Source organism: Panicum virgatum, chromosome 5N (genome assembly GCF_016808335.1).
Source record: "Panicum virgatum strain AP13 chromosome 5N, P.virgatum_v5, whole genome shotgun sequence".
In the NCBI taxonomy this organism is placed as follows: domain Eukaryota; kingdom Viridiplantae; phylum Streptophyta; class Magnoliopsida; order Poales; family Poaceae; genus Panicum; species Panicum virgatum.
The window spans coordinates 53,232,070-53,250,641 of NC_053149.1; the positions used below are offsets into that span (position 1 = coordinate 53,232,070).

General features: G+C 47.3%; 2 protein-coding genes across 2 annotated transcripts; both read left to right on the forward strand.

The window, feature by feature from the left end:
- The first annotated feature begins 2,172 nt into the window (after positions 1–2,172).
- LOC120675404 (germin-like protein 1-2) lies at positions 2,173–2,829 on the forward strand. The gene has a single exon (XM_039956623.1). It carries the CDS (start codon positions 2,173–2,175, stop codon positions 2,827–2,829), a length of 657 nt encoding a protein of 218 aa, XP_039812557.1.
- Positions 2,830–15,470: 12,641 nt separating this feature from the next.
- LOC120675413 lies at positions 15,471–16,799 on the forward strand. The gene is made up of 4 exons (XM_039956632.1): positions 15,471–15,780; positions 15,866–16,057; positions 16,157–16,357; positions 16,438–16,799. Exons 1-4 carry the CDS (start codon positions 15,670–15,672, stop codon positions 16,507–16,509), a joined length of 576 nt encoding a protein of 191 aa, XP_039812566.1. The 5' UTR covers positions 15,471–15,669; the 3' UTR covers positions 16,510–16,799.
- Positions 16,800–18,572: the final 1,773 nt, after the last annotated feature.

The following is an 18,572-nucleotide window of genomic DNA, read 5'->3' on the forward strand; positions in this document are numbered from 1 at the left end:
ACAAGAGTGAATTTACCAATGAAACTCCTCTTCGACAATACGATAACCGTAGAGAACCGTGGCCAAAATGCAGACATGGTGAGGACTGCTTAGTGCAGATGTGCACCGACGGGATGGATGGCGGTCGGCGTTTCTTTAAATGTTCACACGCATGGGTAATACTTGGTTGTTTCATTTCTTTATCTTCAAGGAGACACCTTACCTGGAATTTGTTTTGCAGTCTTCCGATGCTCCAGAAAACTGTGGTTTTACTAGGTGGGTAGATCCTGCACCAATTGATTCTGTTCAGGAGTTCATCGAGTACCTCCAGATAAAGATCTTTGATCTGGAATGTAAGGTGAACCATTATGAGGAAGTGAGCGAGGCTAACAAAGACGACGAAGTTGATGATACCAGCAATGCAGCCGGTTCACAGGATGAACCATGCACTATTCCTTACTGCAACTGCCCTTGTCACAAGAAGAAGGGCCATGCGCCTCCGGCACCACCGCCTGCACCACCTGCAATGGGTGGATACTGCGGAGAAGGCTCAACACAGTTTGCTACGTGGGGGTACGGCTACTAGGACTACCCTAGTGCTAGTGACATGCTGCATCATTATGTTTATTCTGTTTTTTTTTAAATTACCTAAGGCATGTTAGGTTAGTCCGGAATCTGTTTACCGTAGTTTGCAACGGGTTCTGACGTGCCACTGCATGTGTGATGTGTGTTTCATTATCGTTGTATTATGATGTAAAATTTGGTGGTTCACATTATTACTTCTCGTCACCCCTCTCTTTTTTTCTGAATTTTTAGTCTCAAATGACAAAGGGAATGGCGGCGAATGGTGGCCAGGGTTTAAGCAATAACGGAAGCAGCAGCAATTAGTGGATTCATGTTGAGTTCCTCGTGTCAAAAAAAAAAGAAATGGTTAAGGATAAAATCAACCAAGAAATTATTACTTCGAACTTCTAAGCTCTATTGGTAGAAGTAACTAATAAGTACAAATAAATGATAATCGAAATCGTCCGAATTGCTTCGAGATCTCGTTTTTAGTTTCTAATCATTATAGGTTTGTGAAATCTGCATCTACCAGACATCCGCGCTGACAAAAAAGTTTATAGTTCGAAATCACATGAAAAGTAGTTTCTCTAGTGTCATCCTTTAGAGGCCGCATCGCTCACCAAAATTGACATCCGACACCTTCCGTAAATTTCATGATAATTCGAACTCGATTTCCAAATCCTTCTGCAAATATATCACAATAAATCTTCGGACGCTGGAGGAATTTTATGAAATTCAATAGGCTTTGTTGGCCACACAGGACCCTGTCGCCCCTGGGGTGGGCGACAGGGGCCTGTCGCCCCCCCAACGGGCGACAGGCCCCCCTCTTTTTTTTTTCTCCAGGGACTTCGTTGCAAATTTGAAAAAAAAATTACATTTGAGCCCTATCGCCCCCCATAGGGCGACCGGGGTATATTTTTGAAATTTTCCAAAATCGACATATATTTTTGAAATTTTATTTTTTTTTAAATATAAAAAAGAAAAAACCGCTGACGAAATTAACGCGGTGACGGGATGGGGATGGGGATGAGGAAGAAATTGCACGTTGTTGGACTCGGAGGCCGTAGTAAGGCCCATTTCCATGTTGTGCTTCGGTGGATCTGGACTGTTGTGAGTGCATGGCAACGCAACGGGCCCTCTTTTGAGTCCAAATGAGGCCCAATCTTCGACTAGGTGCTCACGAACCACTCGTTTCGTCTTGTCGACCAGGTGCTCACGAAATTGCAAATAATCCCCGTACTGCGGGGCCGGCCGGACTCAAACCCGTTCAACTCTCCTGCGAATCCAAATGGAAACGACCCAGCGAAATGGCAGATACCCACCAACGCCAAAACCATCAGGACGAGCAACAAGACCAATAATGAATGAATGATCCGGCCGGAGAACAATCCCAAGAGCTGTTAGTAGGGTACGGTGCTCACCAGCATCCCTGCACGCGCTTTACGACCAAGTAGCCATGCCGGCCGCCGCCTGCACTCCCGGCGGGCATCGGCATCCACATCAACTCCACCCGTGCCACCACTTCCCCTGCTGCTTGCTATATATACGCTGCACGGCCTGCGATCCCCAGCAACAACGACAACCAAGACAAGGACCCAAGAGAGCAGTTTGCGATCACCCATCGATCTGATGGCCTCCGCTACTCGCTCCTCCCTCGTGCTCCGCGCGCTGCTGCTGCTCGCGGCGGCCGTCGCCGGCGCGCTCTCGGACCCGACGCCGCTCCAGGACTTCTGCGTGGCGGACCCGCAGGCCGCGGCGCCGCTGGCGTGCAAGCCGGCGTCCGCCGTGGTGGACGACGACTTCTTCTCCGGCGCCATCGCGTCCGCGGCCAGCACCGCGAACCCGTTCGGCGTCAACTCCACGCGCGCCACCGTGTCCACGTTCCCGGGGCTCAACACGCTGGGCGTCTCCATCACGCGCGTCGACCTCGCGCCGGGCGGCCTCAACCCGCCGCACTCGCACCCGCGCGCCTCCGAGCTCGTCATGGTGCTCAGGGGCGAGGTCATGGTCGGCTTCACGTCGTCGGCCAACCGCCTCTACTCCAAGGTGGTCAGGGAGAACGAGCTCTTCGTCGTGCCCCGCGGCCTGCAGCACTTCCAGCTCAACACCGGCGCCGGCGACGCCGTCTTCGTGGCCATGTTCGACAGCCAGTCGCCCGGCGTGGTCACGCCCACGTTCGCCATGTTCGCCACCAAGCCGGCCATGCCCACGGAGGTGCTCACCAAGACGTTCCTCATGGAAGAGGACGAGGTCAGCGCCATGAAATCCAGGTTCGCCGGCTTCTGACATTAAATATCACCAATCCAACAGCAGTTTCTGCTGCTAATTTATCGCATTCAGTCACGTCAGTGTGCGGGCATTCATTTGTTTTTTTATTAAAAGATAATTCTCTGTTTCTGAAATCTCTTTTTATACACATTTGTGCTTCCGCCAAATTGTAAACTACATATAATGCTCTCAAAATGTAACCTGAATGTAAATGTACGTGTCAATATAATATATATGCATTGAGAGACGAACTCACGACTTCATATAGTATTATAGTGTAGTGATATAGACCAACTGATCCAGACCTTCTAGGCTTCAGCAACTGAGAAATCATTCTGTTTCGTCTTGAACATTTGAAATACACAATTCTCTTGCGTATTTGATAAAAAAAAGACGTGCCCAGTCTCACGTACATATCATTTCAGCCAGCAGTTAGAGTAATCTTTACACGCTATGATCCGGAGACCATGCGCGTTGACGTCCATCGCCGGCAGGCCGACTGGGGTCGATAATAATCTGTTGCGTGGCCACCATGCACCTTGTGACGAGAGAGCTCGACTGGCACGGCCCAGAGCAAGCCTAGGACTAGGAGACTTTGATCGTGTTGTCTGTGAGGCACGGATGGCAAGTCGAGACTCGAGAGACGCCCATCGTCGCGCGCGCCGGGGCTCAACATCCAGTCTAGGGGCAGGAAGACGTCCTCGAGCTGCTCCTGCTCAAGCAATCCTCTGATCGAGGAGCCGAGCGGCTCTCTCCGTCTCCGCTGCATCTCCTAGCTTCCCTGCGCGACCGGGTAATTGAAGAGGCGCTTCCGTAAAATACCACCAGCCAATTCCTGCTGACCTACGTTCCTGGCCGCGGATGTGCGATCCAACGGTTCAAAATCGGAGTTTGGATGGCGATCCAAACTCGGGAGCCGGCTGAACGAAATCTTAAATATTAGGATCCGTTTTGCAAAATATATAGCTGTTGTCATTTTGCCTCGGCTCATTCAATTCCGTGCGGCCGTGTGGGCACTTCGCAACTTTATGATTTTCAAGGAACTTAACAAATTTTGGATAGGGGATACTGTCCAAGTTCCTATGACCCAATTGACCTTGTTACATCTACCCCAAATAAATACTTCACCATCACCTGAAAATGTTGAGTCAACTTTAAGCTTGATTTCGAGATATAGAGTAAAATTGTAATGTGAATCAAAGAAATAACACATGGATAATTTCTTCGGGAACTTATGGAAAGTTCAACTTGAACGTCTGATGAGTTTAACTCAACTGATGTAATCATTCAACTGCTCAACGCTCCACCAGGAGCCCTATGCCAGCGGGTCGCCCGAGGGTTGAAGCTTTATATTAGCGAGCCAACGGCAAAGCATCCACCATCCCCCCCACCAAGCGAGGCCAGATCCGGCGGACTGTGTCCGGTGACGCCTCACGCCTATGTCGCCGCAGCACTTCCCCGGCCGCGTCTTCGCGCCTCACGGCTGCCGTCGTTGCCGCTCTCCACCGGACCGCCACCACGCCGCCCGGCTGCAGCAAACCGCACAAGCTTCCCGCACGGTCGAATCGCTGCAGCACGGCCGCGGCCCGCCCAACGGTGAGGCCGAGAACGGCATGGGGTTAATTAAATTAATTTTTAGACAATTTTATTTTCTCGTTGCACTTCAAGCATGATTTCATTCTGCACTTTGACCTCATACTTGTAACGATCGCATCTAGTGGCTAGTGCCTAATCGATGAACATCATTTCCATAAGGTTCTGCCTATTGCTGCGGGAACAAGATTTTAGATGTCCAGGTGTAGTCTCACATATTAACATTGTTTCGTGCGAAGTGTTTCAAGATTGGAGTGAAAAACTCTGGCCACATAAGACAATAAAATGTACCATATGTTACACTTATTAATGGATAACGCGTTGCATGCTCATATATAGTTAGTCTTGATACCCCTCACCAATGAATTAATGTCTGGTGTTTAGTAAGTACTTTATTGGTCCCTTCTTATAAAAAAATATTATACAAAGGAATAATACTTCCAAAATTGCGTGGTAGTCTAGCCAATGCAGAGCTAAAATGTCGTACCTCCCTGATCCTCGTTTGTCACACACATGCCCCATTGTTTTTGCAGCAATGCTCAAGCAAGGTAATATAAATGACACTTGGTTGTAAAACTAAGATATTTATTAGGGTCAATAACATCATCTTCTCAAGCAAGTAATATAGATGATACTTGTGATCGTAACATTAAGATGATCAGGTAAATCAAAAATTACGCACATGTGAATTCGTTACCACTCAGATGTAAGGCTGGACGAAAAATTCGTAACTCGCTAGCTCGCTCGACTGGCTCATTAATGGCTCGACTTGAGCTCAAGCTCGTTTTATAATGAGCCAGCTTGATTTATATCAAGCCAGCTCGAGCTGGCTCGCGAGCTGCTCACGAACCATAACGAGCCAAATTAATTCTCAAGTCAGCAACTGAAATTGGCTCGGCTCATATGGCCATACATGGCTCGCGAGCTGCTCACGAGCCATAACGAGCCAAATTAATTCTCAAGTCAGCAACTGAAATTGGCTTGGCTCATATGGCCATACATCCCTCATCAGCTCGGCCCAGCCTAATTGTGAAACCATAACCTTATACACACACCACCAGGCAGTCCACACCACTTATTTTGCTTAGTTCTTAAGTTCTGTATGGATGAATGGGTGATGTTTAAACTGTATCATTATGACTATCGTGGACTCATCGTCATGGTTGTGGTGGGCTGGCTGGACAAAAACTTGGTGGAGTTGTGGATCAATTGATGGATGGATTATATTCTCCATTGTTAAAATTATATGTATTTTGTGTTTTTGCTTTTTATAATCTCCCTGTACTATGGTTTTATGATTTGGATCACAAGACAAATGAGCTAGCTTGAGCTTTTTAGCCAGCCGAGCCGAGCCGAGCCGAGCTAGTCTGCTGCCTCATTTGTATAACAAGCCAAGCCAGTGTGTTAACGAGACGAGCTGTAATGAGCCGAGCTGGCTCGATATGCAGGCCTACTCAGATGCGTGGAGCAAACTGGATGTGCTATATGCTACTCCCTCCGCTTCAAATTGCAAGTCATTCCAATTTTTTTTGGAGAGTCGAACTATTTTTATGTTTGACCAAAATTATAGAAAAAATTATAAAGATTTATAGCACCAGATAGATATGCTATGAAAGTATATTTAATGAAAATTTAATGATACTTATTTGGTATTATAAATATTAGTACTTTATTGTATAAATATGGTTAAACTTGAAAATTCTTTGCTCTCCAAGAAAATTGAAATGACCTACAATTTAAAACGACGGAGGGAGTAGGTAATGTAGCCCTGCTTGGACGTGCTAATAATGTCAACTGCTAAAGTTTAGCACCAATTAGCTCATTTTGCCTATCTAATATTTTGTCCTTGCGTTTTTACTTGTCTAAACTTTTTGAAAGTGTTAATGCTAAAATTTAGCACTTTTGTGTATAAGCACTAGGATTCAAATAGGATATAGTCTCCAAGATCATATAGACCGTCCATGCATATTTCTTATAGCGCATTGCTCATGACTAGAAAATTAACTAACACATATGAAAGTACTTTGAAGTAAAAGTCTATATATAAAAACTCTAGACTAATCTATTATATTAATAAGGGAGTGTTAGAAGAAGCTAAAAGAAGCCATCACGTTCGCCGAGAGGGTCTAGAAATTCCCACGTTAATCTAAAAAAAAGAAAAAAATTTGCACCGTCGGATTTTATGAAGATCTAACGGTCTTAAATAGCTCAAGAGTTTATATCAAATAACTAGCTAATTTTGGAATTAAGTAACTAATTTTGGGGTTTAAAAATTAAGAAAAATGGGACATGATCAAAGAGTTCGTGTTGAATACGATCAGCAAATAGCTCAAAAAGACAATATCGAATACGATTAGTAAATAGCTAGATTCAAAATTAAAAGAGCCTTGTATTGGCCGGCCCCAGAGAAAAACACACGCATGAACAGTCCATGTGCGTGACGTTGGGTGCGTGTACTCGGATGAGGTCCGATCCTATCCCAACAGGCGGTAGATAAATAGGTGTAGTGCCCGATATCGATTGCCTTTCCGTGTGCCACACAGAAGTGTGTGCTCGAAAGGACTCTGCGTTGGAGCATAGATTCATGTGGATTGATTCGTGGAACATACAGGAGGAAAATTGATAGTACTCCTACATGAGTGCCATCATTTGCTACAAAAGTTTGACCAAAAATTCCATATTGAATATGAGCAATAAATAGATAAGTTTAAAAATAGAAAAGTATAAAGAAATAGTCAATTTGTATGGCGATTAAGAAGAAAAATAGCTAACTAAATAGTAAAAGACAAATACAAATAATAAATAACAAAATTTGAGATAAAAAGAAATTACAAGTTCATAAATATTTCATGTCAAATATGATTAATAAAGGTAAATCTAGAGTTAAAATTAATAAAATCAGTAGTTAATATGTGTATGAATTTTGAAAAAAATAGCTAAATAAAATTAAGTTTCAAATATAATTAATCTATTTGTCCAAAATATAGGTCGTTTTTATTTTTATGGGTTTACTGATTTTGCTATGCATCTAGGCATACATTATATCTAGGTACATAGAAAATACTATGATTCTAAAAAAGCTAAAACGACCTACATTTTAGAATGATGGAGGATACCAATAAAGGAGTGTTAAAATAATCCATCATGTTCAACAAGAGTGTCGAGAATTCCCACATTAATCTAATTTAGAAAAGAGAAGAATTTACAACGTTGTAATTTATGAAGATCTAAAGATCTAACTAATTAGAAAATTTTAGAATTTAAAGAATAAGGAAAATCAGGATATATATATATATATATATATATATATATATATATATATATATATATATGACCATAATGTTCATGCTAGACCTGACCATGGGCCACCCGACTTGACTAACCCAATCTGACCGATGTATAGGTTGGGCTCAAGTCAAAATTTTCAACCTGCTACATTGGGCATGAGCCAAATATTTTGAGTCGAAGCTCCCGAAAAAATATGACCAAATCTAACCCAATCTGAAAATTATACATGAAAATAAGGTTGTACCCCGACTGACCCGACCGACTTGACCATGTGCGGGTTGATCTCGAGCCGACTAATCCGGTCTGGTGGTCGGGTCGAGCTCAGGCAGAAGGAAGAAAACAACGATTTTTTTTACCTGAGCTAAAATTGATAAATTAAATATTTATCAACATAAATATTCAATACCTATACATAAACATGGCAACTTCAAAATTGATGATTGATATGAATACCTATACATGGAAAGCTGCAGGTACTACTCTAGGAGAGTGAACCAAAGATAAATAAAATGATGAATACATCTCTTTGGCAAACTAAAAAATATTGTTAAAAAATACTAGCTACCCGCGCTATTAGCACGGGCCACCTTGCTAGTTTTAACTAATCGAAGGTTAAAACGTTCAAAATTCAAACAGCTAGCACAATGTTCCAGAGTTCCACTATCGAGTCGAATTCGAATGCCACAAAATCATGTACAGAAACAGCTGGCCGCAAGCATTATCACACTCTGACCCTGGCTTGCCAAACGGCGGCCGGGCGTGGCCAGGGCATCAGATTGCAGCCGACCGCGACCATCGACCATCGATGCACTGTACGTACGCACGCAGGCATGCTTCCCGCGCGCATCACCCTGCGTCTGTACCCGTGCCCACCGCTGCGCGCGCGTGCAGCCGTGAGCCGTCTCGCGCTTGCATTGGGCACGCGCCGGCCGGCACGGCGCGAGTTCCGTTGCCATGCCCAACGGCTAGACATCGTCGTCTCCGCCAGGAACGCCATCTCCGGCGCGGCGGTGCGCTCCGCGGCTCCGGAGAAAGATCACGTGTGTGGTTGCTGCGGGGCTCAAAAAAAGATTCGGCCGTTCAAACCTGTTTCCTGGCGAGCCTGCAAAAGCTGAGCGTTTTTTCTCATCTGATCTTCTGAAAAAGTAAAGTGCAGAGAGCTCGTTGCTGTCGGCCCAAAGGGTAGGCGCATGGTGGCGCCGGCTGGCCGCAATCACGCAAGCCGCTCGGGATCGGTGGTGCCCGAGGCTGATTCGCTGGGCCGGGACACGCGGCGATCCCCGTACGTGATGCACCAGCAACCTGCCGCCGAAGACGCAGGCACCAGGCAGAGGCAGCCACCGTGTCTGTGCATGCGCAGGCCAATGGGTAGAGCACGCATTTTGCACATCATCTCGCCACCTCGATTGGCCATCTCCAGGAAGTTGTTTTTTTTTTGAACGGCATCGGGGGGTGAGAAACCCCACCTACTATTCATTGATTTGTAAGGTTTGTTACAAGCTTAACCTCGGCATTCCGAGGGGTGAGACGTACATGAGAGAGTTAGAGAGAAGCAAAGAGAGAAACTAGGTAAGACAGCCCGCCATCCACTCACGCCAAGCACGAACTTCAGATCGAAGCTTCCTAAACCGGCAGCTCCAAGCATCAACATCATGCAGCACTTTCCTGAGAAGAGCAATCGGAGAGATGGCACTCTGGTCGAAAATCAGTGCATTACGCGCCTTCCAAACGTGCCAGAGAATTAGGAGAAGCATATCAACCTGCACTGCTTTCGGAAGATCATGAGACAAGACAAGTTCCCAAGGCCTTCTGAAGACATCACCATGGAAACATATCTGCAGCAGGTCCCAGACCCCCCTAGCAGCACTGCAGTCCCAAAAGATGTGTGCATCTGTTTCCAGCACCCCAGGACATTGCTCACACCAGGAGTCATCCAAGGTTCTGATATTCCGGTGGTAGAGATGAGCACGGGTGTTGAGACGGCCATGGAAGAGGAGCCACGCAAAGAACTTAATCTTGGTTGGCAGTTTGATATCCCAAATCCGCGAAACATCCGCCGGAATAGTTGGGCCCTGAAGTACCAAGTAAGCGTCACTGGTGGTAAAGGGGCTCCTATTAAGTGTCATGAGAGTGCGAACATCAGGCTTGCCCTGGAGAGTGATCTGTGCAAGACAGTCAGAGAGGATCAGAAATTCATCCTCGGCTGCACGCGTGAGGCGGGGGTGCAGAGAGGATCGGAGGCCTGAAGTCACGACTGTCCGAACGGCGACCTCTTTCTGAATGCAGTGGGAGAACAGAATGGGAAAGGTTTCAGAGAGTGGTGAGTTCAGGATCCAATTGTCGAGCCAAAATGATGTGCGAGCGCCATCACCAAGCAGGACAGAGGTGAGGCCGCGGTACCGAGGGAGTTCCTCCTTCACAATAGAGCAGAGATAAGAACCGGGAGTGCCCGTGAGACATGGCCCGGCGTGGGACAGAAACCACGACTTCCAAGGAAGCTCATCTGGCACATGTAACTTGTGGACGAACTTCATAAGCATGCAGTGATTCATGTTAGCCAAACTTTTGATGCCAAGACCACCACATTCGCGCGGCCGACAAACACGGTCCCAAGCGACAAGACAGTTAGCACCGGAGCACGCGTCCTCACCAGTCCAGAGGAACGCACGGCGTTTGGCGTCAAGAATCTCACACACACCTTTTGGTAGGAGGATGGAGGACATGTAGTATATGGGGAGGCTACCAAGGACGGCATTTACCAGCACGATCCGGCCACCATAACTAAGCAGTCGCGCCTTCCACCCAGCTAAGAATCTATCGAAGGAGTCAAGAAGAGGTTGGTAGTCAGCAGGACGAAGTTTTTTGGGTGAAAGAGGGAGACCAAGATAGGTTTGAGGGAAGGATGACAGTGTGCAACCAAGGACATTTGCCATGGCGGAAGCAACATCTGGAGGCACATTCATCGGGATAAAAGTGGATTTGTGAAAGTTTATGGTGAGACCGGTTGCCAGAGAAAAGTTCTCCAAGATTTGTTTCAAAGTTTGCATAGAGCCAACGTCTCCCCTAGTGAGAATAAGAGTGTCGTCCGCATATTGGAGAACGGGACAAGGGAGGGAGGGATCAACAGGATGACACAAGTCGCCAGCCCGGGAGGCTTTAGAAATGAGCTTTTGCAGCACGTCTGCAACTATGATGAACAAGTAGGGAGAGAGGGGGTCACCTTGACGGAGACCACGGCGACAGGTGATCCAGCGACCCGGAACGCCATTCAGTAACACAGAAGTTTTGCCACTGGAAAGAATGTTTGACACCCACAGCCTCCATCTTTCGTCGAATCCACGCGCACCGAGGATCTTGTCCAAGCTGGACCATTCGACAGAATCAAAGGCTTTCTTGAAATCTAACTTCAGAACTGCAGTGGGCACTTTCCTCTTTGAACAGCAGCTCAGCAGGTCAGCGGCATACACAAAATTCTCTGCGATGCTTCTCCCATGAACAAAACCGGTTTGGTCAGCGTCCACAATGAGAGGGATAAAGGGTTTTAGCCGGTTGACCATCACCTTGGAGAAGAGCTTCATGGGACAATTTTGCAGAGAGATGGGGCGAAAGCCGTCAGCGGAACGAACTCCTTCCTTTTTTGGGATGAGGACCAATAGAGCTCGATTCAGACCATCCATGTTCAAAGACCCATCAAAGAAACTATTAAATAGCTGCTGCACTTCAAGACAAAGTGAAGGCCAAAACTTTCTGTAAAAGGAAGGACCAAATCCATCAGGCCCAGGGCTTGAACGAGTGTCCATAGCAAAAAGGGCGTGAGTGATTTCAGTCAGCGTGAAGGGTTCAGAAAGGGGAGCCGAGGAGAGGTCCAAATTGGGGTAGAGATCCTGGAGGTCGAAATGCCACATTGTGGTGCATGAACTCCCCAACAAATTCAGGTAGAAGTCATGCAGAATGGAGCTCTTAGCATTATGTGAAGTAGCAGCAAGGCCATCGACCTCAAGACAGGCAATGGTGTTGTGCCGACGCCGTCCAGAAGCTGCAGCGTGAAAGAAACGGGAGTTCTCATCCCAATCCAAAGCTAACCGAGTGTTGAAACGTTGACGCCAAAACTCAAGTTTTTCAGAGTGGATAGCTTGCAAGCTCCGCACAGCAAGGCAACGGAGAGCAGCTTCAGAGGCATGCAGCGGTCGTTCTTCTTCAAGAAGGTCAAGGGCGTCGATGAGAATCTTAGTGTCACCCTCGCGTTGCACCAAAGGACGCTGGCGTCGGGACCAAGAGCGGCAAGCGGTACGGCAACGTTTCAACCTAAGCACAAAAGTTTTTGCGGGGCAACCGTGGAGAGGTTGGTCGAGCACCGATTGCACCACCATGGGAAACTGACTGTTGAGGAGCCAAGAATTTTCGAAACGAAAGCAAACACTTCGAGGCACACGCGTGCAAGCACAGGCTAGGAGTGGAACATGATCCGAAGCAAAGCGGGTCAGGGAAGAAAGAGTAGTGTTTGGGAAACAAGCGTCCCAATCAAGATTTACGAAGCATCTGTCCAAGCGCACTAGAGTAGGATTGACCCGACGGTTGCTCCATGTGTATGCCCGATCCACCAGGGGGATCTCGACCAGGGCGATGGAGCTGATGAGATCATTGAAGCGAGTAGCATCAGACCAGTTGAAGGAACCAGTGTTTTTTGTCAGCAGGACTCCGAGTGAGGTTGTGGAAACTTCATTTCCATGCATGGGCAGATGGGCTTCATGCTACTCGATCGATCGGTTGACCGAGCTCAAAATTCAAATATGGTATTTGTACTCTAGTCGCATGCAACTCGTTACAACTTGGTGTGACTTTGGTCGGACAAGGCCACTCCATGCATGCCATCAAATAGAGAATATAATAATAAAACAAAAGAATGCACATTAATGTTCTTCTGCTCATCCTCTCTGCCTTTTCCTCCCACACCTTGATCAAGTAGGCCCAGCAGGCAGCAGGGAGCATACAATGCAACTGGAATACCACTGTACCGAGTCAGGGAGAAGAGTAAACTTCAGATTCAGACAACTCTTCTCGCTCATAAACCTTCAGGGAGATGCTTTTTTTTTTTTAAAAAAATTGAAACTCGGCCACACTTTCGAAGAACGCTGCAAGGCTTCTTTCCCCCCTTTGTTTGTCGTTGCACCGAACGGAATCAAAGCGGTTGGGCTTTGGGGGCTGGCTTGTCCCCTGGTGCGTGGGCCCGGCCTGCTGACAGTACTGTCCATCACCTGCACATAATTAGCTTGGCGCCCAAGCAAAAGTAGAGTCACCGTGTGCGTGAACCATGCTTGGCGCCCAAGCAAAAGTAGGAGCCTGATCCGGAGGGTCCGAGGGGGTGCCAGGTGGCACACTGATGAGATTACTCCAAGCGCAAAGCCTCTGATTAATTACTACTTCGATGGACGAGCTAAGAAAATTTCATCAGATGGAGAGAAATTAAAACACCAGAAAGAAATCATATAGGGGATATTATTGTCTCTTCTACTCTCTCTCGCTCCCTTCCTCCAAACCTTGATTAAGTATGCCCACCAACTTGATTGTCGAAACATTGTTAATACAAAATGCCCTAAAAAAATGTAGGGATCGGAGAATACCACTGCGATCCATGAGTGAGCTGAGAAAAATAACTTTTACTTCAAGCAGATTAATTAAGAAGGAAGAAACAAGTGTTCTTCTCCCTTCATTCAAACGTTAAAATTTCAGGCGCAAAGGATCCCCTTTGCAAAAAAGACTCGAGGTTGTTTGGCTTATCTAGGTTTGGTTTGTTTCGGCTTGTTTCCTCTCACAGAACACTATTCATTCTACCAGTCCTATACTATTCATGTGGTCAGCCGAACAGGACCGAAACACCGGGAACTCAGTTCGAACGAGCGTGACGATGCGAGGCTCAGGCTTTGGCTCCAGGATCCTTTTCCATTCTTTGTCGTGGCTTCGAACGGAATCAGAGCCGTTGGCCGAGGGGGCTCCTCCTGCCTGCCCCTGCAGGAGCCTCTCCTTTCTGCTTGTTGATCTCGTGCACGCACGTCCAGTCCAACGCGTACTTGGGGAGCCGGCAGCCGCCCCGGCGGACGGGCTAGCTCTACGCCGCTCGCCGGCCGGGCGCGCACGGCGGCCGGCGTCCGTGCACCCACGCCGATCCACGCACCGCGTGCGCTAGCAAAATGTTCCAGAGTTCCACGATGGGATCGGACGCCACAATATCGTGCACAGAAACAGCTGGCCGCAAGCAACATCCCATCCCGGTGGCAGGGCGCCTGCGCAGTCTGCCAGTGCCAGCCATCCTGTGGCAGCAAAGTACAGGAGGGAGAGAGGGTGTGTTTAGGAAAATAGCCATCTACTTGCTCATAAACAAGGGACTGCGGTGGAAAACTCGAACGAAGGAGGGACTTTTCTGATACAAAGCCATCCCCTGGCTATATAACCACCCCCTTGCCGGGCAGGCACACCACCCACTTCTTCTTCCTCTCGCCTCGCCTCTGCCTGCGCTCCCAACAAACCAGCAGCGCACCCATGGCGTCCTTGGTCGCTCGCTCCGCCGCCGCCGCCGCCGCCTCCCTTCCGTCCGGCCGCGCTGGCCTCCTCGGCTCCGGGAGGCTGGCTCTGGTGCCGGCTCTCCCCGGCCACGGCCCACGGCGCGCCGCTCGTGCTCGCCGGCCGGAGGGTCGGGGCGGGCCACGGCGGGGTGCTCACGGTGCAGTTCGTGGTTAGTCCCTTGGTTTTTTGCGGTGTTTTCTGGGACGGGTAGGTCAGTCGGTGTGTGCGGCTGGGTTCTATGCGCTTGCTCTTGCATGCATCTCCTTCCTTCTTCGATCGTGTTCCTCTTCCTGTCGATTGAGGTCGCGCTTGTATGTGCGTGCCGCTGCCGCCTCATGGCAGGGTAGTACTAGCAACTAGCAAGAGGTGCGCAGCAGCGCAGGGATGTTGTGCCTTTCCTGTTCTTTCGTTCTTGGTTTCTAGATCCCGTCACCTGCCTTTTCTTTTTCTGTCAAGGCTCTCTCAGCACTCAGCGCTTCGTTACGGAGACTAAAGCGATTCCTGCTTATCTTTCTTTTTTCTTGATGGAAGAAATTGCATGAACTCTCTTCCCTTTCTGCTTGATTTTTCTCGGTTTTTCTCCGAAAGAAGGGTGACGCTCGCGTGCACGACGCACCGTATAGTACCCACCTCGATCAGTACTGTATTGTTGCAAAGATTTTCTGGGGGTTTATTTCTGTTTCAGTGTACTTTCCGCTTCTCTCTCTCTCCTCCAACTTGTTCTTAATGAAAACTGTGTAAATAATTTCTATTATAATCTTCTCTGAAACTTATGCTGATCTCTGTTCATTTTCCTTTTTGCCAATTCAGTCGATCTCCTCCATATGATAGGGTGGGAGCCTTTTGGTCTGCCTCTGATGATTCTTTCTCACCAGGTTGCTCTTCTTTTCCCCCCTCGTTTTGCTTTGCAAGGACCCGGACCTGGCCTGAGATGTGCTCCTATCGCGTGCATCTCCTGTTTGTTCTTCTTCGTGTTTCTCTTCCATTCGTTCGAGATCGTGCTTGTATGTGTATGCCGCCTCATGGCAGAGGAGCTTGGTAGCAACTAGCTTGGCAGATGTGTTTTTCCTGTTGTTTCGTTCTTGATTTCTAGATCCCGTTTTCCCATGCCTTCTCTTTATCTGTTAAGGGACTTAAGGCTCTATCAGCGATCAGCCCTTCGTTACGGGAACTAAAGCGATTCCTGCTTCTCTTCTTTTTTTTTCTTGATGGAAGAAACGGCATGAACTCTTCCCTTTCTGCTTGATTTTTTATCAGTAGTATATTGTTGCAAAGATTTTCTGTTTTTTTAATTTCTGTTTCAATGTGTTCTCCGCTTCTTCTCTCTTTTCAATCTTGTTCTTAGTGAAAACTATATAAAGAATTTTTACTTTCTTCTCTGGCCTCTGTTCATTTGTCCTTCCAATCTTTCTGACCATGCTGTTCTTTTTCTCTTTTTTTTTTGTTTGTAAGGCCCCGGCCAGAGATGTCAAGGTTGCCTGTGCTAATCCGGGCACGGATCCTGACAGCATGGGAGACTTCTCCGGTGTAAGTTCAAACGCGTATCTTCCTTTCCGTTTGAACCTTTTGTGGCGTTTGAATATCTATGTTTGATTGAACTCTGTTTTCTCAGGAGGAACTGGTGAAGAATCTCGAGGAGTCGAGGAGCAAGATGTTTACGACTCCCCGCGTCTACCACTCCCCGCTGACCGATGACGAGGCCTGGGTGCGGGAAGCCCTGGAGGACGTCGCAGACCAAGGATACGCGCTCCTCCTACAAGTGGCTGATTGCCTCAGGCCTGCGCCCAAGACTCGCCTGTACGAGGTAAAAATCGATCGCCCCCTCACCCCTGACTGATCCTTGGTTGCGTCTCCCCTGTCCGCCCCTTCCTCTGATGGTTTAGTGTCCAACGTGTGTGTGCAGCTTCTCTTTACAGTTGGTGATAGGCTTAACTTCGTGAGCCGAGGGGGTGCTGCTTATTCGTTGGGCCTCTCCTTCTTCGTGATCAGGAGTTTGGATGAGCTGCGCAGAATTGTGTCGTCAGCGTGCGGCAAGTCCCTCCCTCTCACTGCGACTCTAGTCCGTTTGGAGAACACCCCTTTGGAGAACACCGTCGAGAACGAGGTAAATTTTGAATTCTAACTGTCATTAAATCCACCAATACTTCGCGTGCATGCAACTAATGAGGCTTGGTTTGGATGCAGATGGTCTCGTTGGTGCAGCACTTCTACGAGACCGTCGAGTATGATGTGAGGGCAATGCTAACCATCGAGTGATCCACCGTCAAGAGCGGCATCGACAACATGATGGCTTGTGTTTGTCGTTGCTGTCGGTGTTGATCGGCCTGAATTCTATCTCGGTTTCTACTCTACTTTGGTGCGTTCTAGTAGCTGTTAGATTAGAAGTAGTGCTTTGCAATGTGTCTCGTCTGCTGTCGTTAGTCTATCCAGGCCGTGTGTTGTTGGTCCATGGGCTCATCTATCAGTCCTACTAGCTACTAGCGAATTCGGCCCTTGTTGGTCAAGCAGACTGCTTATGTTTGTTTCATGCCGTACTCTGTTGTCCACTACTGGATTATGAATCATATTATAATGGAAAAAGTCCATATTTCAACCTCGAACTGTCTTGAGCGTCCGAGTTTCAACCCCATATTACGAAACCGGGTATCCTCCACCCCTGAACTTTGAATACCGGACAAAAAACCCCCCTGGGCCAAAACCGGGTGGTTTCTATCCTAGTCAGCCGCACACGTCATCCGCAATGGAGATATGTCTTGCTGAAGAGAGATCAAAGCTGGATAAATCTCTTGCAGAGCTGGACATGCAGAGCCGTAGTTTTTTTAGTTGCTGTTGTTGTAGGATGTTGTAGGATTGATGTTTAGCAACTGAGAAGTTGTTTAGTCGAAGCTAATGGAAATTCCAAACCACTATCCTTTTGTTGTAATGTAAGCGAACCCTAATGTGCAATGGATGGCATTTTCTTCTGGACATGATAATTGCTTTTGTGCATCAAAAGGGCAAAGCAACTCTTAACAAACAGGTAGTGCATAGCAAACAAGTTGTTGGGACGAATTAGTTCTCACACACAACCACACAGCATGTTGTTGGACACAACCACACAAACAAGCATGTTCTTGGACACAACGACACAACATGTTCTTGGACACAACCACACGACAGTACATGGTCTTAGGCCCTATTACACTTTTTTGTTTGAACCTGCAACATAACTGCTAGGAGGAAGCATAAGATACTCTTGAAACTTGGCAGGTGTTGTTTTCTTCCTTTTCACTGGTTCCGTGGCTTCCACCTTTGCATGTGCCTTTCCTGAAGAGACCTGAACTGTGACACTTGAGCTTGTCTGTGATAGGGGAACTTGGGCATGAAGCTTAATTGTAGCAGTTCCTCCTCTTTGAGTTTCCACTGTAGCCATGGCTGAGGTCTTTGTCACATTCGACTTCTTGCTTTTAGAGCTCTGAAACGCAAATGTTAATGCTACTGTCATTTAATATAATTGAATTCTTAATCGAAATTGCATGTGTTATTAGAATAGAAAAATCAATGAAATTACCTGAGAACTATCTGTTGGTACACTAGTATCTGATTGCCTCTGTCTTTTGCTGCTAACAACTTGACCACTGGCTGCACTGTTCTGTGCACTTGAGACCACTATCATTGCATTTGGTGCTGCTGCAGAAGCAGTTGTGGCAGGAGTAGGCGCTGGAGTAGATCCTGGATTAGAAGAAGCTGTCTTTTTGTTGCAAGTGGTCCTATTGTGGCCAACACCTTTACATATCTTGCACCTAATAGCAGTTCCAACCCTACACATCCTGGTTGGCTTAGGTTTTTCAGTTGATTCCCTCCTCCTTTCCTTCTTCGGCCGTCCAAGCATCCTCACATATGGGGGGCTTCAGGCTTTTCTCTTTCTGACACATGCCAACTATGCATGCCCTCAACTGGAATGAGGTAGTGGTTATATGTTTTCTTGAACTCAGCAACTCTGAAACATGGTGCTATGTACTCATCTAATGTATGTGTCTTGAAATAAATGCAACTGATTGCATGAGGACATGGTAGCCCTGAGAGTTGCCAAGACCTACAGGAACATGTCTTCTCCACTAGATCTACTGCCCATCTGTGGTCCCAGTGTACTACCTCATACTTGTCATTTCCATTGCACACTGCATGGCAGAAACCAGAGCTGCTGATATAAGAGTTGATATTCTTCAGGATGTTAGGACAGATATCAGTGTTCCATCTGTCAAGCTTGGTGATGTTTTCTTGGATCCTAATCATGACCTTCCTCCTAATCATCTCCAGCATGGTAATGATTGGATAGA